This window comes from Ciconia boyciana, chromosome 13 (genome assembly GCF_034638445.1).
Source record: "Ciconia boyciana chromosome 13, ASM3463844v1, whole genome shotgun sequence".
Lineage (NCBI taxonomy): Eukaryota > Metazoa > Chordata > Aves > Ciconiiformes > Ciconiidae > Ciconia > Ciconia boyciana.
In genome coordinates, this window is record NC_132946.1 from 17332196 (window position 1) to 17358996 (window position 26801).

Below are 26801 nucleotides of genomic sequence, written 5' to 3' on the forward strand. Positions count from 1 at the left end.
AAACACCACACTGACTTGAAGAACTACCTTGAAATCTCCAGTCTTTCTGTAGAAACATGCTCTCCTTGAAGACTTAATCCACGTGAAGCTATCAAGAGACTTCTTAATAGGTTTCTACACAAGGTAAGATATGATTTCTGTGTCTTTAGACACATGCTTAAAATTGAACAGTGGGAACAAACGAGGCCTGTACACACACGCTTCCCAACGAAAGCAGCCTGCACACAGCACTATCCAGAAACGTATTTCAACCCAAGATGCCCAGTATCAGACCACGGAAGCAAACACAGCTCATTCCAAGAGTGAAATCCTATTTTTGACCCATGGTGTTCCAACACTTCTCCATTTCCAGGGTACAAAGATCCTGCCATCATAAAGGTAGTTATTTAATTCAGTCAATTTGGCAAAAGTTTCAAAGGGTTCTTGTTTTGTGCTTGTTTTTAAAAACCCCCTTAAAAAAAAAGAATACCATACAGATAGGACAGTATTATTCTGCAGTCTCTCTGAAAACACAAAACCTTTCCGCCCCAGAACAGCAGCATCTCTCAGAGACTGCTAAATAACCTATTCACTACTCTCGTCTAAAAGTCTATTTCATAGACAGGTCCTTTTGGCAAGGATGTTCCTATATTTAACGTGCTGTATTTTCATTATGATTCATTCTAAAACAAAGGCGCTACCGAATTTCTTTTATGGCACAGTATGCTTCTTATTTGCCAAACCTAAAGCAGATTCATCCGTACACATACCAAAGGATATGACTACCACTTTGGGGCTTGAGTATCTTCAGAACACCTAAGTACTAACATTTCCAGATGCTACTTCGAAGTAGTTCTTGTAGCATCAGCAGTTCAAAAATCATCTGAAGTCCTCATTCATCTAAATCTCAATTCTACAAAGTATCTCTGGTCTTAAAATTAAAGCCATTGCTTGGATTACATACAAAGTTAAAGCACAAACAATAAGCTTAGTATGCCACCTCCCTCCCCAGTCACAGCAATTTCTGGAGTAAACTCTTTACTGCGGTGGCAAGAAAGAGGAGGGTGGGGAAGAGAAATAAGCATGTGCCATTCATGGCCAATGGACAAAGCTGCAGCAAACTGTCTACTGATGCCACACAAATGGATGCAGGCTTCCAAACAAAAACCAATAGGCACTGCCTCTGAACATTCACAAGAAGAAAGGACAAGGCTATTATATTTTGCCATTACTTTCACTCAGCCCCGCAAAGTAAACTAGCAATTGTGTCACTAAGTTGGCTTTTTTTTCTTTTTTGAGGTGTGGGGGAAAAGTGTGTATTGAAACAGCTTTTCTAGTTTAAAAGTTAATCTTTTTAAAAAAGGTGAAAAATAGCCCGCCTGCTATAAATTAGACTTGGGCATGCCCTGCGTAGCCTCTTGTATTGAAATTTCAACCCCCTAGCTAAGTGAGGGGATTTCAAAATTCCAAAGTGCAACTTTCAAACATAATGTTATTCTTTGTCTGACAGTAGAACCTGTCCCATCTGTACTTTCTCTTGTGGAAGCCACAGAGAACCGCCTCCCCTCACAGCTTCTCCACTCCCAATCCGTTTCTTAGGTAGGTTGACAGAGTGTATCATGCTATATGTAATTTTCCAAGTTTCCTGCATTGCCTTTTTTCTAAGAAAACAGACCACCAGCACTTAGTTTTCAGACCATAATACCAGGTGTTCCGACACATTTCTGTGTATACTTCCAATTACAGGATTCCCAATATAATCACAGCTCACTGTCAAGTACAAATATTATCTTTTAAGTAGGGAGGAGTTTTGAGACCTGCTAAAAGGTCTTGTCATCAGAAATGCTCCTGTGCTATAGTATCTATATGCATGATCAGACTCTATTAGGAAAATTACTACGACACAGACATTTCCTTCTGACTGAAGTAACCAGGCATTTCGTAACTTCTACACACCAACATTTAAGTTGGCAGGTTTTCCTCCCTCTCAACATCTGAGTAATTTTTTACCTGTGTATTAAAAAAACCAAACTACGAACAGCAGCAGGAAGGTATGTGAAAACAGTCTAAAAACTAGAAAGAAATAATTTCAGTCACATCTGTTGGTAAGGACTTGGAAGTTTATTTTGTCATTTTAATAAACTTTCCGAAACAACACCGGAAATCTTGCTTTTAATCTGTGGCTTCCAAAAGAACTGGTGGATCTGTTAGGTTCACTTCCAAAACCTTCTTTCAGATACACTACTTGGAAATAAACTCCATTCCAACAACAAAAACTGAAGAATTACAAGACAGTAACCAATCTGATTTAGGGTTAGCGACAAAATCCTTGACGTTTGTGTTGTGTTACTACAGTAGAAGATAATGGCACAATTCTACTCTGAAAAGATACCATAAACATTTCACTTTTGTCAGCCGGATGATAAGCCAATGCAAGTTAACAGAGACAGGCTTTTTAACTGCCTGAGTTGGAAGCAGAAGGAGGGGAAACCAAGTTGTGGTTTGCCCCCACGAAGGCTGACTGTTTCTTGCAGCACTAGAGCCAAACTGAACCTAGGTACCTGCTTAAGCATAAGCATAGGAGCCAAAAAACTATCGCTTCAAAGATCTTCAATGACATTGCACAACTGCAAATGAAATTTAACTCGTGTACGAGAAATAGGAAACAACTCAATTTCAGGTGCCAGGAGTAATAGTTGTGGTAAGTGAGCTTAAGTCACCAAATCTCTTCAGTATATCAGAGTAAACTCATCTGTGGAGTACCACTTTGCATGGTCATGTTTCAAAACAAAACTGTGTTACAGATATTTTAATTTTACTACGAGTCAGTGAGTTTTGCTGTTATGTGTTTCTATATATTTATATCCTTCTTCTGTTTGTATTATTATAAGAGTACATATGTCTCTTCTCAGTAAAAATACTGTTTTGGTGATAGTTATTCCACAGAGAACCAAGCAACTACGGTCAAGTCTGTAACATTATTAAGAGTCCCCTGAAACTGGGAAGCGGCAATATGTGGAATACAGTTTGGACTGGCTACTTGTGTTTGCCAGAGGCATGGTCTGCTAAGAGACAGTCAGCTTGGCAGCCTAGTACGGACAACTTAGAGGATGAGAAGCAAATTAACTGCAAGTCATGTTAAAACAATTCAGGCAGATTCAGACAGATTGAGAGTCACCAGAGAAACAAACAGCACCAGCAGTTTACTAAAATACACAGAATTGCAAAGGAATGAGAACATCTTCAGCTGACTTAATTCACAATCAGCAAGCGTATCTAAATCTGGTACTTAGCAATATCAACTGGGTAATCTGTTTAAATAAACAGTTTGCTTCATTTTTTCTCATCACAAATTTTCCTTACTACAGATTCTTCAAAACACTGAGTCAAGTAACATAACTACATACACAATTTAAGTCTTGTATCAGAATTCTTGCTCTTTAACATAGTTCATTATCTTATTGAATTTACTCAAGATTAATATCCAACACCAAACCACCACTCGGTGAACAACAGGGGAGCAAGACTCTGAATGTGCTTGTCAAAGGCACATGTATTATATATCCACCAGGCCAGAAATAACAAATAACAGAATCCAGTTCTTTTATAGCTCAACAATAAAAAAAAAAAAATGAGACAACTGGTTATTCTCTTGGTACACATTAAAGAAAATGGTTTTACTGTTTTCTAAAGTTCACTTCTGGTAAGAGTTCCTCCTCCTCTTTAATCTGAAACTTCTCCTACTGCAACATGCACTGCCGTGTGGCTGTTCTGACTAAAAGTCAAAAACATGCACTATTCAAACAAATTAGGCCAATACGGTTGAAAGAAAAAACTGTTCTGAACTTATACACACAAATACAGCATAATAGTTCTGGTTTTGCACAGTTAGTGATTATTTTGAACCTGTTAAGTTTTTTATGTCAATCCTACTACAGGTACCAACTTCCAGTGGGGCTTAAACACATACATACACAGGTAAGGAAAACTCATCAGTTGTACACAGCATTTGGAAGTCCATATCTAAACTCACTACTACTATTTCAGGAGATCATCTCCTGAAATACTACATCTGCCAGACAGATCAGCTTTTCTATCAGTTTCTCCCTGCCAGGCAGGTTCTAGCTTATATCAGTACAAGTATTTTCCTTTAGAGTTTTCAAAATATGTAGAATGACGTTACTTAAAATCTACAATCTTGAAAAGGCATTTTACAAAAAACCAGTAACGTTGTAATCCTCATAACTAGGTATGAAAATAAACAACCATTTTCTCCTGATCTCTTTACAGATTCAGACCAAGATCTGACCAATTACATCCTTTTTGGGGGCATACAGAGCCCAACAACATGTTTGATTAAACTGCACCTTTCAGAAAGAAAACTAACCTTGAGGTAGGTTTACTAGTTCTATAGAGAAAAACACTCTGAAAGGAACTCCCAGCAAGCTGTAGTTTCACTGCAGCTTAAGAGCAATGGCTTCTGCAGATCATCAGCCACACAACTCCAGGATTTTTTCCTAAGTTTCTGCTGCTGGGTACCAGCATACCCTTATTTGAGTGATATGGCTCTGAAGTTACTGAAGAACAGGTGATTCCTTTTACAGAATTGTATAGTGAGGCATCACATCCTGGAAACACATGAAAAAGAAAACACTCGGGTCCTACTCGCCTCAATGGGACTCTACTACTTCTTAAGGGAAAGAGCAAAAGTACCAATTGGGCAACTCACTGTCTGAAACTCTTAGAGTGCAAAAAGGGAGTTTGAGAACCATACAAAATACATGGGAACTGCCCAAGATTTTATTCTGATTTTCCACAAGCTTTGATAGCAGCATTAGGACGAGGGGAATGCATCTCAGCAAGAGACTATGTAACATCTAATCTACAGAAACACAACTTCAAGCTCTTGCCAGCCACAATGAACTATATGAAGGCTTCATCTCCCTCATTTGAAAAAGATGAACTCTCACAGCAACAGGAGATATTAGGCACAGAGCATGCTTGCAATGAAGTGCTCATTTCTAGGGAAGCAACAGACCATCTACTTAGCTTTGCTACTGCTTAATGTGTTCGACAACCAACAATATTAAAAAAACTTAAAAATATTTTCTACATGGTTTGAACACATTTTCTGGATTTACAAAAAATATGGTACAACACAAAAGGACCATTCTGCTACTACTGGAAATTACTGTAACAAGATGACCTGTTGTTCTACCCCCCCCAAGTGATAAGTGTTCAAAGAAGAATCCTTCTGCTCTTTTAAGGAGATTTCTTAAAGAACCTCAACCCAGTCAAATGAAAACTATCTTCGTAGTGTTGTCCAAGAAAACAGGGCCATAATGCCACAGTTACAAGCAAAATTGTTACGGGAAAGGAGTCTGGTAGCGAACGGAGCAGAGATATATACAGTAGCATAGAAGAGAGGTTTCCTCAGAGGTTTCCAGATGATCTCAGACAAGTCAAAATCACAAAGCAGGTGCTCTAAATAAATCTGAATATGCAAATTGCACAGTCACAGCCAACGAAGAATTCAAATCCTTGCTATAGTAGGTTGCTGTATGTTTAATTCACCAAACTTTCTCAGGGACTACTCTACTCCCCATTTCCAAAAATATTCTAGGCTATCAAGAACATGCTTATATACGCCGAAGAAAACACGACTATGACTTTAATAGCTACTGTTTAACTTGTATTGACAGCTTGTTTCTTCTGGAGGATCATATGAAATCTATGAAATCCTTTGCTCGTGTCTCTATAGATTGAGGAAGTATTTTGCTTTAATGTCTCCCTGCCAATGGAAAAACATTTGTCTTGATGTCAGCACCTTAACGGCCCTCTGACATTGAGAATCAGTTATTTTTCATTCCCTTTTAAATTGGTTAGGGGTAAGGTTTATCCACCACCTTCAGCTTATGCGAGCACATGCATCATGAGCTTGAGTTACCATCGTCATTTCCAGCATACTTTTCATTCTTTCAAGATCTGCCTTAAAATGGCAAGTCCAGCTCGCAATTAACAATATTGGCTTATGATGCTCCAGATGAAATGAATCCCAGTTATTTTTGAGAGCAGGTAAAGGGATCAAATTCTGTTTTCGTTTTTTTCTTCTTTTTCTCTTACTAGAAAAAATGCTTATAAAAACATACCACAAGAAAGAAAAATAGAAAAAGCAATGGACATTCCTTGATTTGTCATTTGCTAAAGAAGGATTAGAACAAACCATCGAGGAAGCAAGGTCTTGCCCAACAAAAGCGGTCCCAAACCATAAAGGGTCATGAGTGCTGCATATAAACTGCACTGCGTATGAACACACTGCATATAAAACACACTGAATTGAGAAAAAAGGGCTTCTGAGCCATACGTGAATGACGTTAATCAGTGATTCACATCACTTATTTTAAACATAATGAGAAAATCTTGGTCTAAAAAGTTCTTTTAGATATTTTTCTGCATTTGTATTTCACACCTCTTTCTTTCCCTTAGGAAATATCGCTACAGTCACCACCTAGAGAATTTGCTTCCAGCCTTGATACACTTTTTCAAGCCTGATGGCAGCTACATTTTAAGCCATTTAGTCAAGTTAGACACATTCACTATTAGGTAGATCAGCTGCCTCACCACTTTTATTGCTGCTCTTCAAATCCTTCAAGCTGTATACATTAAGTGGTAAACATCAGGGAACAGGAGGTAAAAAAAAAAAGCCACCCACATTTTCCTTCAGCAGAAATTTCAGTTTCAGAAGAACAAACTCACTGAAATGTTTCTTTACTTGTCTTAAAAGCTTTCATCACAACTGGAGCATCAATAGGAGAAAAAGCTAACACACAATCATGGCTGATGATCCTATTGGGACAACAAACTGGAGGTGGGAAAAGACTGGAAGAGGATGCCAACCCTCAAATGCCTGTTAAAGAGAATGGCAAAATGGAGAACGCTTCTGCTTGTCAGGAGAAAAAATCAGGGAGTAAGTAATTTGTTCCAAAATGCAAACACAAAATATTGAGTTCACTTGCTCTCTTACTAAGAGAAAATTAAGACATAAAGAATAGCTTAAAAAAAACCAAAACAAAACAAAAAACATGCAATGCTTTTAAGCTTCATCTTGTTCAACATGAGATGGAGCCCTGGGAAACAGCAAATTTTCTATTTTTTTTTCAAGTTGGCCAAGTTTTTAAAATTGTTTTCTCTTAAGCGCTAGCACCTTCAGAGAAACACCATTTTATCACTCATGGTCTGTCATTAAATAGTCCTACCTTTTCAGTTTCTCCAAACAACTTTGCGTCTAAGGACTTCTGAAAGAACTAATTTTGCTCTCATCTTTTGGAAACGTATCACCAGTGCTGAGCACAGCACAGCATACAAGGACTACCTAATGATTTGCGTAACAGGAACACTTCCAGTCTTCTTTTACAACATATTTATTGTGCAAATCAACTTTTACTTTACTTCTTGAACGCATGCTAACTGAGAAAGTGCAGGTCACCTTCCTGAGCTGGTGAAACCCATTTGCACGTGGCATCAGGCTAGACTTAAGTCCTTGAAAAACGGAATTTGTCCGACTGCTGGCCTATTCCTTACCAGGGGTGGGGTTGTTTGAAAGAAACCAAGACATCACAGAACCTCCCCCACGAGGTTCATACATACTCCATCAGATGAAGACCTTAGGCAAGTCCCTCTGCTTTGGGGTAATTCTACTTGAGTTAGTTCACATAAAATCAGTAGTTTCATCATATAACTGCGTAGTAGCTAGGAAAAATCTACTCCTAAGAACTTAGATAACCATAAGTTTATAGAAATAAGCCAGATAATTAGAATTTGTCACTCTTTCCACAAATTTCAAAGAAAAAACAAATTAAAGAGAAGCTGAATTTCTTTCTGTGCAGACCAATCTCCTCCACACAACAAATGTAGCTGATTTGGAGGCTAGAGACAGCTATATCCACTTTCACATGACCTTTACTCAGACCACAAGCATCTCTTCCTTAAGCAAAAGGATCTCTTTCAGTACCAAGAGAATGCTTTTTATATTTTTATTTTCAAAAATTAAAATGAACTATACAGTACTCTACAATGATGTCAGCATTTCTTCAGAGAACGTGATTTCTTCTACGTCAGGCAATTTTTTCCATGATTGCTAACACATTAATGAACACTTACACATTAATAAACTACAATGATAATGACTAGCAATGTATGAATAGATAAAATATCAGAAATTAAATTGTATTTTTTCTACATATCAGAACAGGATGGGTTTGCCATCAAAATTTCAGGAAGGAATTGGACCAAAGCAACACAGACAAGAGATGAGGCACACCACTATCCAACTGAAAGACAGTAGGAGCAGCAATCGTAACAATTCTCTAAGCTCACACCTGGAAAACAAAGAACTAAAAAGCAATGACTATATCAAGCAGGGACCAGAGCAGTGCCCCATGACTGCAGATACTACCAGGTGTATAGATTCCCTGCCCTGATTGGCAATGGCCACCAAATTAGACTTCTTTCCCAGACACTGCCCTTCCCTTTTGCAGAGTTTGCATTACCTTGGCAATCTACGTGAAATTTAATGTTTTCAGATCAGTTCCTCTGTATCTGAAAAAGGTTCACTGCACAGCTGTTGACAGTGGTCCTCGACAAGATGACTAACTGCTACACCTCTCCCTTCAATCTACAAGTATTTCTCAAACAGTTTTCACATTGCTTTAGAAGATACTGTTGTCTGCCAGCTAAATTGAGAACCTGCACAGAAGTAATCCTCTGCTTCCTTTCTGCAGGATTACGCTACTCTTTTCTAAAATTCACTCTGCTAAGATACTATCCAACTTTTAACTTCAAGGATGTGTTTTTCAACAAGTGCTTTCATTTCTGATTACATAAGAAATACTGTTTCAATTATCTTGCTTTCATTGTATCACTGGTGACTGAAATGCGTAACTACAGGCTCAAGAAAGTGCATTCTTTAGTTCTGTTCCAGAAAAGAATCTACTACATTTTCTAAACACCTGTACGGAGAAAAAACAAGTGCAATAACTAGAATATATTAAATTATATGTACATACTTTAGCCATTGCTCCTGTCTGTGCTGTGTTCAGTCCGGTGTGACCAGCCATCTGTGGAGATACTTGGGTTAAAGTCTCTGCCAGCACACTGCCTGCATTCCCCTGCATGGCAGGGGCAGAATATTGCATTCCTGCTCCCCTTCCTCTTCCAGCTGCCCCAAGAGATCCATTCATTACCTGCCCTTGTCCTTGCTGAGGCTGATTCATTAAACTGTGACCAGAATTACTGTTGAGAAGGCTCTGGTGTGTCTGACTGAAATTAGTATTCATACATATCCCAGGTCCAGTCTGTGATGTTGCAGGGCTGCTCGTCACCATCCCCACTTGTTTTTGTGCTTGAGAGTTCAGAGTTTGTGATGCAGGTGTGGTAGGTCCAGAGGTGCTGGCTGCTTGCTTTGCCAGGCCTGAAGCAGAAGAGTCTCCCTGGTTTAAAGGGCTCTTACCCATAGCACCCAGATTACCGATATTAGCACTGTTCGGCTGCCCTTGAACTTGACTACCGACTCCCTGCTGGACAGGGCTATTTGAGTTCACATTTCCAATTCCTGGGTTTAAGGAAGAGCTGCTGCCTCCCCTTAGAAGTTCAGAAAGTTGTTTGTGTTTGGAAGCTGCATCTGGAACAAGGTTCCCACTGCTGTTTAAAAGGCCCAACTCGCCATTGGGGATCAGCTCATCAGGAAGATCATTTTCCAAGTCAAACAAAGATCCAAAATCTACAAGTTAAAACAGAAACACAGGTGAGAAAAGCATGACAAACAATTAACTGAAATATTCATCTACACTGCTTTGTACTAGTCATAAACAATAACATGCATTAAGGTACAACTTTACCCAAGACTCAGTATTGCCAGAAAGCGAGCGAGGGTCCCCGTGACATGAACTCCAGTGTCTTTCAGAAAGCACAGTCATTGAGACACACTGTGCACGCACAACCATACAGGGTGGAGCACTGGCCAGTAAGTAGTTTTTTCGCAAGACTTTCGACAAAATGTTGTACCAAGCTTAAGAAACTAAGGTGGCACGAATACAATGATCTAACCTAACACCTAAATTTATCGTTTTGGCTAAAAGATGGCAGCAGAAACATAAAGAGATTTTTTTTCCTACTGATTTACTCTCCCAAAAGAGCGATTACATCACCTTCTCCAACCTCCTACATAATCCCAGGCCACTGCATTTCACCCAGCAATCCTACCTCAACTTTGTAATTTATGTTTACGTATGGCCAAAGAACATCTTCCAGCTAGGCTTCAAGCTTGATCAGAAGACAACTACTTCAGTAGTTTGGTCCCAGTCTCACATACAAATGTGTTCAGTATCAGTTTCTAGTCATTGATTTGTATCATGATCCACTACCTCAGAAGATCCCAAAAGGCACTCAGCATTTTCTCCTCATAATGCCTCTTGAATCAAGTCACTTCTCGATCCCTGAACAGCTCAAGTAATTCAAATTGCTAAGCGCCCAGCCCTCATTTATCATGCCCAATATTGACAGAGGTAATCCACACACTCTCCAGATAAGCAAAATAAATCAATCAAATCTTCATTAAGACACTTGAAGGAACCTCTCCGCCTGGCTGTAACTTCCAAACTGATAAAAACTGGTGGGGTTTTCTGTTTTGTTTTATAAAAAGGAGCAGCTCAGGTTCACTAAAATGTTTTATTGCACATCATAAGCAATGTCTGTGTAACAATGTTATTTTGGTATGTAACTAAAAACAGAAAGTTACTTGACTGTATATAGGTACTTCCAGGTGAAAATAAAAGTTATATTTGAAGACATAAGGACAAGTGCACACAGCAATACTAATAAACATGTAAGCAGACTAGCCTCAATTCATCAGAGCAGCTGTTCAAACATGCAACACATCTCAGAGAAGTTTTCCAGTCCACGGACATGATATAAACCAACCATTTTTTACTGTAACACAGCAGAAATGTGTGAAAACTTTATTTTGCCCCCCTCAAAGCCAGCCCTGAAAAACCCTAGTCTCTCACAGCGAGCAACAGACAAACCAAATTTTTTCCAGATTAGAGCAAAGAAAAGTTCTTTTCTAAAGAAGGGCATCCCAAAAGCTTCATTATTTCAAAGTTTAATTCACTCTTCAACCACAAAAAGTTAGTGCAAGACTCAGGTTGCAAAAGTGGCATAGCATCACCTAGCAAGTGACAGCCTGGACCACACTGACTGCATTGAAAAGAAACAACAAAAACCAAACAATGCTTAACCTGTATCACAAAGCTATTACCAACACATTTCAGTACATTTAAATACAATGCATTTCATCAGCATTTGAATTTTCAATTCAACCTACAGAAGAAAAATGAATAAAAATTTTTACATGTGTTGCAATGACCAGTGAATTATATAAAACAGTCACAGTGAACATGCACAAAAGTGTTAAATTCTGCCTGTTTTGAGGCACTCACAGCAGCATGCCCTTTCGGGGCCCACATTTTGCCATCATTACCTACTGAAGTCAATAAGCTCTGAAGAATTCTTCCAGGCTTGCATGACATTGGCCAGGACAAAATACACCACAGCTCAGGAACAGACCTCCTATTCCCTTTGAAGCAGGGAAGTATCAAACTAACATTTTCGTTAGCTAGGTTCACTAAAGTATTTTTCATTTCTCTCTTACTTGCCGCCTTTCCCTTCAGTTGCTTAGTTCACCTTTTCAGCTTGTCTTTTACAGAAATTCCTGGTGTACCTTCAACTACATTCCTTTCGGCAATGGCTTCATCTCTCCTCCTCTTTCCCACACAACCCCTCGACACTTACTATGCTGCAATTTGTGTCTCCTCCTATGTATTTTGGTTCTATCTTCCTTCTTCCAAGATGTCACTATTTTTAACTTTCCATCCATCTCTAACCCCCCTCTGATGAAAACCCCATCGCCTGTTTCCGGCACCGAGCCCCGTTTGGCCAGAAGCGAGTCCCCGGTGCCCGGGTCCCCGCAGCACAGCTCCTCTCCCCGCGCCGGCAGGCTCTGCCGCAGACGGCGGCGGCTGCAGCCTGGAGCACAACCAAAGCCGTCTGCCTGCGCGTCACGAAGGGTGGTGACACAGGGTCCACGGCTGAAGCTTCGCCTTTGTTAAACTGCTCCCGTCACCCTGGCTCGCTGGGAAGTTCAAGGTTTACAGCACTTGTTCAGACAACTTTTGTAAATCCCATCAACGGTGTTTTTCCAAGTTTCTGCACTCAAACTGTTAATATTTCATGAACAGAAGATATGTATTTGCGGGTGTGCGCGTGCACACATGGGGCCAGGGGCAGAGGAGAATTGACAAAATGTGGAGGGGGAAGATGTTGCAGTGACTTAAAAAAAGAGAGTAGTTTTTTCCAGTTGTATTTCAAAATGGGATGTTGGAGTAGAAGTGCTCAATTTTTTTTTTTGTTCGGCTGGCTGGACTCTTAACAGTCTTGCCAGAGCCAAGGACTGGAAATGTTTTTGCAGTTTACAAAAAGAGTGAAGAAAGCGTTTGGGAATACTGCCTCTTAAAACCTAAAATAATCTACCACTCTTAAGCTCCTGTGAGAAGGCTATACGTTAAGGTTAGGCATGGAAAGTTTACAGCTCTGCCAGCAGGAAAATAAAAAGCAGGTAAACAGCTTAGCACAGTGGCTCTGTAAAAATTCACTGAGTATTCAAATGTTCAGGCAATGATTAATCTTCCTGCTTTTATATTTTAATCAGAGTTGTGTATGTTAAAAACATCAACACAAGGTACATTTTACAACAGTTATAAAATACAACAGAAAACAAAAGTCTACTTGAGCACATCTGCAACAAATCCATAAAGATAAGAGATTGTCTTGGCAGTCATAAAAATAATAAATATATTCATACACATATAAAAATCTGCCATAATAAGAATGCAGCCCATTTCTACTGGTAGCAAAATGAGAAGTAACCGCAGTCCCCTCATCCTCACGGGAACATAACTGATCCCATTCTTAATGCTTCAACTATTTCTCAAAGTCAACAGCAGCTACCAAAAGTCAAAAAAAGAGAGATGCCTTTGCCTTTACATACAGTTACCTGAAGCGATGCTCAAAAAATACCTGCACTGAGGAGACCCACTCCTATTACCAAGCTTTGTAGCTGCTCCACCTCTCAAACCTGCTGCTTACCTAGCATGCCTACCTACCTTCGACAGGCGTACTCTTTGCTGGGTAAAAAACTGGCTGGATGGCCAGGCCCAAAGAGTTGTGGTGAATGGAGTTAAATCCAGTTGGCGGCCGGTCACAAGTGGTGCTCCCCAGGGATCAGTACTGGGGCCAGTTCTGTTTAACATCTTTATCAACAATCTGGATGAGGGGATCGAGTGCACCCTCAGTAAGTTTGCCAAGACCAAGATGGGCAGGAGCGTTGATCTGCTTGAGGACAGGAAGGCTCTGCAGAGGGACCTGGACAGGCTGGATCAATGGGCCAAGGCCAATTTTATGAGGTTCAACAAGGCTAAGCATCAGGTCCTGCACTTGGGCTGCAACAACCCCATGCAACACTACAGGCTTGAGGAAGAGTGGCTGGAAAGCTGCCCAGCAGAGAAGGACCTGGGGGTGTTGGTTGACAGCCACCTGAACATGAGCCAGCAGTGTGCCCAGGTAGCCAATAAAGCCAATGGCATCCTGGCTTGTATCAAAAATAGCGTGGCCAGCAGGACTAGGGAAGTGATCATGCCCCTGTATTCGGCCCTGGTGAGGCCGCACCTCGAATACTGTGTTCAGTGTTGGGCCCCTCACTACAAGAGAGACATTGAGGGGCTGGAGCGTGTCCAGAGAAGGGCAACGAAGCTGGTGAAGGGTCTGGAGCACAAGTGTGATGAGGAGCGGCTGCGGGACCTGGGGTTGTTTAGCCTGGAGAAAAGAAGACTCAGGGGAGACCTTATCACTCTCTACAACTGCCTGAAAGGAGGTTGTAGCAAGGTGCAGGTCAGTCTCTTCTCCCAAGTAACAAGTGATAGGACGAGAGGAAATGGCCTCAAGTTGCGCCGGGGAGGTTTAGATTGGATATTAGGAAATTTTACTTCACTGAAAAGGTTGTCTAGCATTGGAAGAGGCTGCCCAGGAAAGTGGTAGTGTCACTATCCCTGGAGGTATTTAAAAGATGTTTGGATGAGGCACTTAGGGACAGGGTGTAGTGGTGGACTTGGTAGCGTTAGGTTTACGGTTAGACTCGATGATCTTAAAGGTCTTTTCCAACCTAAACAATTCTATGATTCTATGCAAAAGAACAGAAAAAGGGGTCTTTATTTTAAAAGAGGATAGATTCCCTTAACTAATAAGGCACATACGCCTGATTTCAGTGCTCAGGAAGCCATAGAGGTGACTAAGGCTGCAGAGAGCCACCTTGTAGCATCTCGTCTCTCACACAGCACTTCTGATCCTAAACCTCACACCTTTCATTATCTGTGTTACATAAAACCAAATGGCCTCTTAACAGAAGAGAGCCAAAAACAGAGATAACGTCTTTCAGAAGGTTTGGAGAAGCACTAGGCAACTACAACACCCCCACTCTTTCCAAAAGGCTCCTTTTCCAATGGGAGAATTTTGCGTTCTTTGAGCAGCTATTTTCACACATCGAAGATAACCACACTTGAGACACACTCCTAATTTCAGTTTTATGAGCTTAAATGTCACAGTTTTCTGCCTTCCTGGATGACACTTTCAGCAACCAGAATAAAAAAAGATGTTCTGTTTCCTTCCAAGCCTTCTCAGAAGAAAAAACTGCTGCGTTCTCAGGAAGAACATTTTCATCTGTATGACTACTTGCAACTGTTATCAGGAGATTCTTTCTTAATATACATATTCCATCAATTAACTTGTTTCAACATCATCATTTTTTTCCCTTTAGCTCAGCCTGGAGAGGTAACACACACTCTAAGGTATTTCTTTACACGATTTATTATCTCAAACATATCACACAGCACGCAGGTGAAGAACTATCAAATTCAGGTTCATTTTTTTACAGCATAATCTCCACTTGAAACATGACTGGGAGTCTTCCTCTCCCAAACTTTGACTGCTCATCTACAGAGCAGACACTTAAGTCACACTGCAGTCCCACTACACAAGCAGTATTTTCACCGTGCCTTTCTTTCATGCCAACATAGCTGTTACATTTCAGTGAGCCCAATTTCGTTTTGTAAGGCTTCTTTCAATCATGCCAGACCCCAGCAGACAAAGCCGCAACAGTTCAGAGCTCCAGCCATTCCCTAAAATTCAATGTCAGGTAACTCAACTCAATAGCTATACTGTTTGGTGCAGTCCGCAATTACCACATCCATTGCAACCTCCTTTCGAGGTTTGAGGATTCTATAATTTATTGTTTTATAAAAGAAAATTAGTGCATTTAATGTTTTAGAGAAATTAAACAACACATTCATTAAAAAAATTCCAATAAGGAAACTTTACATTAGCATCTTAACCTAACGAGACACACAGAAAGACTGCAAACTGACATGCATCTGACCTTGACTTTCAGAAGAGCATCACTTTTTCAGAACATGACGTTTACCAACCAGGTGGAGAAAGACAGCAATGAGGCACCTGGCTGGGCCAAGGAGACCCTAAAGGCTGAGTGGAGGAGGGTGAGTGGGAAATGAGAGATCCAACAAGTGAGACCCGACAATGATGAGTCCCAACAAGTTATGGCTTGCATAATAAGAGATTTGGATATTTAACTAAATTTCTTTCTGCCTGATCTTTTGAACTACTTGCATTTGGGATGAGAAAGAAACACAGTCTGGTTTGTTCATTCCTAAGTCAGTGGACTGGTCAAAATTCAAATATACTGATACACAGAAACAAGCCTCACCTTTAGGCATTCTAGGTATTTGCCTCTAGGAAGCTCATTAGAATAATTATCACAGTGCTCTCTTGCTTACAGACTCACAGTCACTCAGGTTGGAAGGGACATCAGGAGGTCTGCAGCCCAGTCCTTCAGCCTCTTCTCAAAGGGCAAGTGCTCCAGCCCCCTGATCTCCTTGGTAGCCCTCCACTAAATTCACTCCAGCTCCTCCATGATCTTCCCAGTGATGGAAGGGACGCTGACCTGTCTGTAGTCACCTGTATTGTCCTTTTAGCCTTTCTTGAAAATGGGTGTAACATGTGCCTTCTCTTGCTTTCCTGTGGCTGGGATTTTAGGGATAGGGAGATTGAGGAGGAGGCATTCATTCTACCACACTTCCTTTGCAACTTGTCTTCTGGCAAAGCATGATTCTCCATAAGATGAATACCATTCAGGGTACAGACATGCAACTAAACAGCAACACAGTTCCTAAAATCCATTAAATTAGGTCCATTTTGTGCATCCCAATAACCAAAAGGGACACTATCAGCTTAGAATCTAGTTAATCTTAAAGTAGCTTCAAGCTCCTAAAATCTCCCCCAATCCATTTTTGTAAGACTTCAGCAACTAAGTGACTTTTCAAAACCGAAGCTCATTACACAGAGCAAACAAATCAAGAAGCTAATGAAAAGGAATCAGTTCTCTTCTAACCTCTACTGCAATACTACCAGTATTATTGATTCAGTTTTAAAAATGCTCCTGACACCAGCCCGAACACCAGACATACAAGTCAGGATGGGGAAAATGCACGTATCTATATTCCCTATACCACAACTAATGTATGTGATAACAACAACTACCTGATATAGGAAAGACCAACTGTTCTGCCCCAGCTTCTTTCTCATCTCCCTGAAAAGAGAATGGTATAAACTGAGATCCTTCCTTGATTACACCAAGTTTACTTCCTAGCCTCTCTTTCCACTTGCACATTGTGCATCACAATGTCTTAACCTCAAGTTTCTCTCTATGGTACTTATCCAAATTGTCTCCGCCATCTCTCTTTTGCTGTGCTCATAATGAAAATACGATCTGTGTTGAAGGTCCAAAAAACCTAAGATACCAGCTTCTTCCAGAAATAATCCCTGTTTTCAGATCTACTTCTACTACCATTCCATTAAAAGAAAATAAAAAATCACAGATTGTTTTTAATAGTGGAACATTCAAGTAAAGTAGTATATAAGGGCACATTAAATGCACCTGGTACCAAAGTTACTACACAGAAATGAAAATGAAACATGCATTCAGAGAAGCAGCCAGTCTCTTATCTCTTCCCAGATGCCAGAGGGGAATAAAACCAAAATAACTCCCCAAAAGTGTGGCAGAAGCAGCCCAACAAGAGTGCTCACTCTGGTCTGCTTTTGGAAGCATCGAATGGCAAATGATGGATTGACTTCGCTTTCCTCTGGTCCTATAGAGCCTCTCCATAATCATTCTTCCTCTTAATTGTTTCCCAAGGTGTCTCCACTATTTTAACACTATTGCTGTGTCTGCTCTTGCAAGTAACTTTAAATCCTACCCAGTTGCATCAACAACATGGACGTGACTATTGTCACACTGCATGTGGCAATCAGGCTGCACACATTTACTGACCAAAAGGCTTCAGTAACTTTCTTTGCCATAAGAGCAGAAATCTGGACAGAAGGAAGAGGAGGCAAGCAATCTGCCTATGGACTGCGAGACCACCACACCAGTAACATCAGCTTCTCATTCACAAGATCATCCTGGTGAAGACTAAATATTTTAGGGTTCTTGGAGCACGTTAATGGAAGCAAGATCTCCTTCTCATCCTATCCCAAACTCACATATCTTTTCTGTTGCCCTATTTTAACATCTGACAAAACATTTAAGTTCGGGATGACCCTTTAAAGAGGAATCATCTGAGAATCCAGTAATTAATAGCAGGTACTTGCTTAAGGCAGCATGAAATGCAGTCTGTACCAAAACAGACTGTTCGCATGCAAATGCCTTCAGTTAGCTCACACAACTGACAGATCCACTGCTTCACATTAAGGCTGTGCCACCCCCACTGCACATCTGGAAAAAAAAATCAGCAGATAACATACAAAGACGCGAATTATCTTGACAAACAAACTTTAACTGTGATGTTCTCTGGCCACAGACTTCTTATTAAATACATAGGTCAACACAAGGTGTTTCAGATTTTAAGTTGTTCAGTCCTCCATCCTCCCCACAATAACTGACAGCATCGGTGGTGAGAACTCCGTGTTCAGTATTGCCTTCTAGCTCAGGCTGCTTCAAACACTCCCTTCAGCTACCCAAGTCCTTCTCTGAAAGTTCCCACCTTTATGCACCTTCTGTAACAGAAGCACGGAGCAGGCCTCTTCTGCGAAGACTAAAATAGCAATGATTAATATGTACTTGAAGTGATATTATGAAACAAAGAAGTGTTACACAAGATTACTAGGAAACAGGCAAGTTTTGTGTCTCCTTTATGATGTATAATAGCCGCAAAAAGCATGCTTCCGTTCTTTGTTTTAATGCCACTTTTTCCTCTCTATTTCCGATACCAAATTATAAGTGAAGGGTCGTTTGCTTGGCAACTCAAATTCAACTGTGCAAGAACATACAACACAAAATAAACCAAACGCACATAAGGAAGCAACAGCAGACATGTGCTTAAAACTAATGATTTTTATATATTTAACTCTAAAAAAAGCTTCTAACCGTAACTGACTGAATACAGAAAAACCAATGCCCTCACAAATCTATTTTACTTCAAAGCATTAATTTCAGTGAGATGAGGCTGCTCTGAATCACTCTCGTTAATACTTTCCTTAAAGGAGTTTATGAACCTTAGGAAAAAACTTCACAGCTACTACAAAACAGATTTACATTCAGTACTTACTGAATTCAAGTCTCTTGGTTATTTCCACGTTTGTTTGCTCCATTAGATGAAACTACACAGGAGATGACACAGAAGCTATGTCATCAACAACACCCACTAAAACAGTTCTCAAAGTACTGGCAGCGGTAAAGTTGGGCAGAGCGAGAGAGAAGCTCACGCTCTTCAGGTGTGACACACATGGACAGGGTCGGAATCTAATACTCCATTTTCCTTCCTGCTGTGCAACAGAAAGTAGCTAGCTCCCGTGTCTGCCTCAGAGATGTCCAACAGCAGCAATGAAATAATGTCTACCTGTGAGAGTGGGAGGCACATCACCTAGAAAGAGCAACTCATTTTGACAACACTGTCTTCCTGAGGAAGTTCCCACAGCACCCTCAGAGAAGCCGGAGATTATTTTAAAGACTTATGTATGTATAAATAAAAATATACACATACACACGAAGTTATTGCAAATCAAAGATACTGTATTTATCCAATGTTCCAAGTAAGATCCTTATTTCTCAATGGTGGTGAATAAGAAAAGAGGAAAGGCAAGACGAAGTGAAGCTTTTGAAGAGTGTATGTTAAGAGACTTAGATTCTGAGTTATGATTGCAAATTACTAGTGATAATAGAAGTTTCAGTTTTCTTTTGATTCACGCTATGGTTCTGCACAATACTTGATAGTATTTGTTGAAACATCTCTATTAAAGACAGTTTTCCAAATAAGAGACTTAGGTTCTCTCTGTATTTTAGACATCTGAGAACACAGATGGAAAGCATAACATATGTTAAAAGGAAGATTTACAAAGCAAAAATTCTTGAAAGTGTAAACCAAATTAGGATGGAAGTGTCAGATTTCTAAGCTATCCCACATGCTTTTTCATTGTATAAGAACAAACCCCAGAATTTTTCAAATCCTGTTTGTCAACTACCCCCTCCAGCCCAATTTCACATTAACCTGCAGTATTTTGCTAACAGAGTGAGATTATTGTTCATGTTCTTCTCTATTAGCAGGTAACAACAGAGAGCAAAATCTCTAATAAAATTAAACACCAAGAATAGGTGGATTTTTAAAATGTGAAGTTGCAGTTATAATAGCAAAACACAGCATGTTGCTGTAGAAATAATTAATGGCACTGGACTATGACTCCAAGGAACGTTCAGCCAGAATAGAAAGTGAATAATCCGCAACAGAAAACTGGGAATCATTTCACAAGCTATCAACAGATCTCTGGGGTACAACAAAGACTGACCCCCCGAGCACAGCCTTTATTCCTGCCTGCTGTTGGCAGGGCTTCTCCAGGAGCTCTATGCCACGGTATTTACCGTGTTAACTTTAAGTCATGGGGGAGGGGGAAGGAATCAATTTGACGAACTCCCAAGTACATACGCAATTATCACTCAAAGTACAAATTTTAAAAAAGGAAGGGGCCCGACTGTAGGACTGCAGACTGTCACATAAAATCAGGCCGGCAGATCATCTGCTCAGCTTTTCATCTCACACAGATGTTAGTGTCAAACTCCTTGGAAAAAATCTATAAAAACCCCCAAACAATGAGAAAGTATACAATAACCTGCTATCAGCAATGCTTCATGAATTGGTAAGAATGAGCTGTGCTAGACTCTCAGTAAAGGAGCCAATTACTAATCTTATTAATCTCTTGTCCCAGATTACAACTGCAGGCATAAAGTTATGCAGGTCAGTCACTTATGGTGCAAAAAAACGTTCAGCTTGTATCAAACTTAATACAGATCAAAGTAAACATTTTTGCTTGGCATCATCACCTCCCATCCACCACCCTCCTCATTACATGTATATGGTAAGTCTTAAGAAACAATATAGCCATGAAATATCACACTGCATTTTTTTCCCATCCCAGCTAGTTACGGTGCAAATATGACAAAACAAAGGACATTCCTGTGAAATAATTACAACTACATGCACTTCTTCACCTACATCTTTTCAGAAGAAGCATTTCTTCCCCTGATTTTCTGCTTATAAATCCAAGTCTGTTCACTTAATGGAACTATCCTTTTTTCTTATTCCAGGGAGATATGGAGAAAGCATGTGTATAAAAGCGATTCTTACTGTCACAGCGCACAAATGACACTCAAGTTTTGCACATATCGTATAAAACAAGAGCAGACTGATTAAACAGGCTTCCATGAATCTTTTCAGCTATGGAGGGATGAACCCTTCTAAAACATACATACTAATGCTTTTGTGCGCACAAACAAAATCTGGTTTTAGATCACTGAGACGTCAGTCCATTTGAAGTCTCAGCTAAGTATGTGAACATAAGCTTAGAAAGCCTCACTGTCTCTCCTTAAGCTACTTCATTTTAAAGGTAGTCCACCTCTTAAAATTAAAAACTAAATCCACCAAAATACACCTAGGTGGTTTTGGGCAGGAGAGTAAGATCAAATCAGGCTGCATATTGACACAAACTCCCTTCTGCAAAGTTCTGTAGCTCGCTGGGAGTTAGCCAGAGATCTACTTATCTCGGCACGTACAAAGGCACATGCGACATGGCCGGTCTTCCCCCAGTTTTAAAATACGGGCACTGCGATGCTAACACACTGGGCCATAAAGAGAACGTGAATTACTGGAGATCTCAGCCTGCAGCTTTTGCAGCAGCAGCCATACTGCTTAATCTGTTTATGATGTGAAGCTGGGGAGGGGAAAAAAAAAAACCAAACCACACACATGAGAAATTATGAGTTGAAAATCCAGCTCTGATGGACTTTTGAAGCCACTCATTTCACCCTCTTTCCAACTTCACCTACTTTAGGAATTCATTAACTCATAGCGCCATTAAGGACACCCTCTGCTTTGGCCCAAATTATGATTTGTGGTTTCTGGAACTAGCATAGCTCTACAACAGCAGAAGGCAGCAGGGTACGTAGCAAACACAGATAAAGGCATTGCTTGCAATGCAGCAGAGACCACCACCAAGCTACCTGCAGAACCACGGTGAAGGGACACCTGAAGAACACCAGCTTTGCTGCTGCTCCATTCAAGCACATTTTTCACAATCTGCATGCAGAGTTCAGACCAAGACCAGCTCAAGAATGCTGCCAGTTCACCGTATATTCTGCTGAAGGACCAATGCCAGCAATGTAAAAAATCACAACGCTCAATGTTAAAATAATACGCTGCCATAACCAAAGTTACTGTAATTCTACTTTTCGTAAGAGTCCCTCGTTTATTCTGCAGCACGCTAGATGAGAATGCCTTGTAACAGTTATAGAAGAGACAAATGCTTAGGTATGAAAAATACCATGTACTTCATAAAGTGGCAATTAGACAAAAGCACTACTCCTACCTGGCTAGACAAGGAAAAATCTTTCCCATGGATATTTTACCACAGGAGTCAGCTTGTTCAATACTGCACAGCAATGGCAAGCTAAGTTAATAGCCACAAGTCTTAACCTTCCTTATTGACACAAAGAGCGACGGTGCAACTGCAAAATGGGATTATCATGAAACTTAACGACAGTCACAGTATACGTTTCTGTTATCCCTTCCTCTCTACTCCCTTCTCTGAGACCACTCATTTGATTTAGCCGCTTAAGTTTAGCAGGAAAGGTCATATTTTCAGAACGTAAGGAGACCAATTTCAATTGCACAAACTTTGCTCCGGTAAGCTGAGAAGCTATTTTTATCAGAAAGATTAAAGGCAGCTAAAATTTACCCTGACAAAAGGAGTTGCTTAACATCACCGCATCAAAGCATGAAGTGAAACATAAACAAGGATGAGCAGTTGCTTTCTGCCAAACATTCAGGTCTGCCATCAGACCCTTCGCCATTGCACCGCTACGCTCAGTTACAAGCATTTGCAGGCTCGGAGCCTGACTCTTCAGCAACAGAACTGCACGACCGGGCCTAACGCAATGTCTTTTAAAGCACGTCCCACTCACGCAAGCTGCAGCATCAAACAGTGTGGGTTTAAGACTGCAATTACAATTCAATTATCCAATACACAACTTACTGCTCGTTCAGGGCACAAGCCTCAAACCCATCTACCCAAGCACCTCTGGTCACAAAGGCAACTTTCCAGGTTGCAACATAACTTTTTCATTTAAGCCTTAGTGCAAGAGAGCAGCCTGGTTTAGGTTCGGGAGCAGGTATGTGATAGCAATCGCTACTCAGACTATTTGTATTGCCTGCTACAATGCATAGAAACGTTCAGCAATCTTTCAACAAGCAGCATTAGCTGCTGGCAACAAACCTAAAGAGGTTTTTTTTTTTTGAAAAAGCACTTCTAAGTGCACAAATATTACCTGCACTCTCAAGCAGAGAGGTATTTTTGCCTGAAGAACACCGGGATGACGACAGAACGCTACGGACACACTCCTACTTGTTCAAAATACAACCTGGGGTTTGCCGTCCCTGGTGACCAAAGGCCCCCTCAGCCGTGCAAAACTTTATGCAGATGCTGGAGTTTACATATCTAGCACTGCAGAGAGCTCACCGAGACGCATTAGAACTTGCTGAACAGGACGTAATTATGACTGAAGCATTCCAGAACAGACCAAGTGAACTTCAAAAAAGAAAAGGGAAAAAAAAAAAAAGAGAAGACACTGCTTCAAACATCTTTCACTGGCTACCAGTACAGTCTAAAATGTCTAGCCGAAGAATTAAAGAAAAACTGTGCTTTCCCTGAGTTACTGTGGTGCATTTCGTAGCAACTTGCATTATCAGCCTTCCGTACGATATTCCGTCGCTTCCACAAAAGGGACTAACGTAGTTCCATCTCAAGACCTCACCTAAATATTCTCTGCCAATTCTTACTCTCAATACAGGTTTTTTGGCATGTTTCATTTATTTATAGGCTGACAAGATTCCATTAAAAAAAAAACCAAAAGGACTCAAGTATCTATAAGCTATTGCCAAATGCAGATTTAAGCAAACCGAAAACCCCCACAGAATTTATCAGCTCAATTATAGTAATAATTTTTTCAGCCTATAAAAACACAGCAGGCATAGCATGATTAACTTATCACCGTCCCTTCGACAAGATTCATTAATCTCTGAAAACAGAAATGCAAGTCCAACACACTTCTTGTCCCTATAAAACCACTGTTTCAGTGATTAGAACAGTTGGATCACTGAAAGACATCAGTACACGCACACATGCTCTTATGCACACACGTGCGTGTTTACAACGGGCACGCGCTTGCTGGAAATGAAAAATTCTGATGCGTTTTATTACCTACAAACCCATTACAATTGAAAAAAAAGCACATCGAAGACACTACGCGACATACAGACAAGTCGCAGCGACTGCCAGCCTGCTGGGCATTTCATCATGTAAGCAACCCCACAACTTAAATTATTATCTGCAAATTGTTTGGTTTTTAAGGAAAAATGCTCGGAACAGGTCGAGCCAAGTGCCTTAAACCAGGGTCACAAGTGGGGGGATAAAACGAGCAAAATATTAATACGCTACTAGGGAGTTTTTATTCCGTAGCGTGTCGCACGCAGGCTGCCTGCATAGGGCTTTCAGTTGTGGGCGATACATGGGTTTTCAGGGGATAGGAACCCCGGCCCCCCGCTCCAGAAGCAGGGCGGTCGGTGTCTCTGCTGGCGGGGTTCTCCTCCTTCCCTGCCGCACCCCGCTCACCTGGGCACCCCCAGCATCCAAGCCGAGGCGGATCCCTCCACCCCTTCACCATTAAAACGAAGCGGTGGTCGATGATGGAGGAAAGGGAAAGGGAAATTCAACTCAAAGGCCTTACCCGTCTCTCCCGACCGCTATTTATAGCCGGGACGGTACTCGGCGTACGGGTCCCGCCCGGTAACTTCGACTGGAGGAGGCCCAACCGCTCCGGGAGGGATCCTTCCCCCCTTTCCCGGCACCTCGCCAGGCCGGTTCCCACCCCCGCCGGGAACCGAGGCAGGGCGGGCGGTTCCCCCCCGCTCCGGCGGTTGCCGGGCCCGGCGGCTGCCGCGCCCGACCGCCCGCCGGAGGCGGCGGGGGGGTGGGGGGGGGTGGGGGAACCGCCGGTGAGGCCCGCCCGCCCCCGCACCGCCCCGCAGGCCTTACCTGTGCCATCGCTGGCGGAGAAGCCCGGCGAGTTGAGCTTGGCTCGCTTGGGGTTGGGCGGCCCGTCGAGTAAGTTCTCCGCCATGGTAGCCGGCTGGGCCGTCCGAGGAGAGGCCGCCGAGCCGGTAATCGTTGGCGAGGGGGCAGCCTGGGGGGGGGCGAAGCTCTCTCTCCCCGTTCCTCCAAAGGGGAGCCCACCGTCGAGCAACAGCGCCGCTCAGTGCCCGACCGGCGGCGGCCCCCGTTCCCCCATACCCGGGCCGGGCCGCCGCCGCCGCAGCAGGCCGCAGGGGAGGAGGGTTCGGGGCGGGGTGGGGAAGAGCCCAGCGCCCCCTCCCTGCCGGCCTCGCTCCTCCCGGCCTCTTCCCCCCGCCCGGCCGCCGCCGCCGAGGAGGTGCCCGGATGGCGGCTCAGTCAGTCACTCGGGGAGCATAGCGCCCCCCCGCCCGCTCCCCTCCACCTCGCCCCGTCCCCTCCCCTCCGCGCCGGGGGGTTCGCCCCGGCCCCGCGGCGGCCCCCGCCCGCCGCCCCCGCCCGCGGCCGAACCGCGGCCGAGGTAGGGGAGGGGGGGGGGGAAAGAGGAGGGAGGGGGAAAAAAAAATTTAAAAAAACACAAAAAACCGGAAAAAACCGAAAACACCCAAAAAACGCCCCAAAACAATGAGCGCGGCGCGGCGGCGGCCGCGGCTCCCGGTCCCGGCGGCGGCGCTCGGTTGGCTCCGGCCGGCTCTGCCCCGCTGCCCCGAGCCCCTCTGCCCGTCGGCGGCGCTCCGCGCGGCTGCCCGTGTCCCGGCGGGCGGCCCCGCTGCCCCGGCCCGGCCCGGCCCGGCCCCGCTCCGCTCGCGCCGCGCTCCGGCTCCGCGACAAGATGGCGGCTGTTGATTCCTCAATTAAAAAAAAAAGTTTTTTTTTCTCTTCTCTTTTCCAGAGACCATGGGGGCGGGGCCGGGGCGGGGCCTGCGCCTTGCGTCACCGCGCACTGGCCACGCCCCCCCGCCCCCGCCGACGCCGGAAAGGCGCGAGCGGCGCCGGAAAGAGACGAGATCGTCCTCAGTTGCTCCGCGGAGGGCTGCGGGGACGGGTGGCGGCGGAGCGGCGGCGGGGCGCGCCCCCGCCCCGGTGTTCCCCTGCGCTCGTCCCCCTCAGGAGCCCCTTCGGCGCCCCCGCAGCTGCCCGTTCGCAGCGTCCCCCTCGGCCGCCCCTAGTCGCTCACCTCGGTCTCCCGTACTTGCTCCCGTCAGGGTTCCCCCCCCCCGGCACCCCTACAGCTGCCGCTTCGCAGTCCTCCCTCGGTCCCCTCGCAGTCGCCCCACACGGTGCCTCCCCTCAGCCACCCACGGTCTGCCTCCCGGTCCCGCCGCGGATGTCCCCTCTTCAACGTCCCTTCTCAGCCTCCCCTCGGCCCCCTCACCGTCGCCCCCCGCGTTATCCTCCCCTCAGTCTCCCTCAGTCCTGCAGCCTCGCTCCTGCCGAAAATGCCCCCTCTCAACGTCCCCCTCACAGCGTCCCCTCCCAAGGTCTCCCCTCGCTTCCCCCAGGGCTGAGGCGCAGCAGCACCCAATGCCCCGGCGGAGCCTGGAGGGGCCATGCCAGCTCACCGGCACCGAGCTCCGCAGGTGACGAGCAGCCAGGGCCTCGGGGCGATGCAGAGGCCGTGGGGTGCTTGTGTCCCCCCCAAGCGCCTGCCTCCTCAGGCTCATCCCTCGGCGCTCCCCCTCGCCTGCCCTCGTTCTCTGCCTCCTCCTGCCATCCCACCCAAACCGAAACTCCTGCAGCCTCCTCGTGCCTGCCTGTGCCAGCACCCTATGAGGGGTTGCTGTGGCCTGGATGACAGGCTTCTCCCCCTGCTTTCTGCGCACCCATGGCGTCAGCTTTCCCCGGCTTCGCCCCACCGCAGAGGCCGGCGCAGCCGCGCGCGAGGGCAGATCTCCGACCTGAGCTGATCGAACCTGACCAGGGCCGAACCTGGCCTTGCTTTACAAATGCCTTGTGCTCTGTCTAGACAG

General features: G+C 43.5%; 1 protein-coding gene across 5 annotated transcripts in view; it reads right to left on the reverse strand.

Moving 5' to 3' along the window:
- The window catches only part of CREBBP (CREB binding protein), a 99630-nt gene extending 73953 nt beyond the window's left edge, over positions 1-25677 (reverse strand). For 4 of the 5 annotated variants that reach the window (XM_072878421.1, XM_072878420.1, XM_072878423.1 and 1 more), the window contains exons 1-2: positions 24796-25677; positions 9045-9757 (exon numbers count right to left, since the gene is read on the reverse strand). In XM_072878421.1, coding sequence (XP_072734522.1) covers positions 9045-9757; positions 24796-24880 — 798 coding nt within the window. In that variant the 5' untranslated portion in view covers positions 24881-25677. The remainder of the gene's footprint in view (positions 1-9044; positions 9758-24795) is intronic. The other variant, XM_072878422.1, reaches the window with a different exon arrangement.
- Between the last annotated feature and the right edge of the window lie 1124 nt (positions 25678-26801).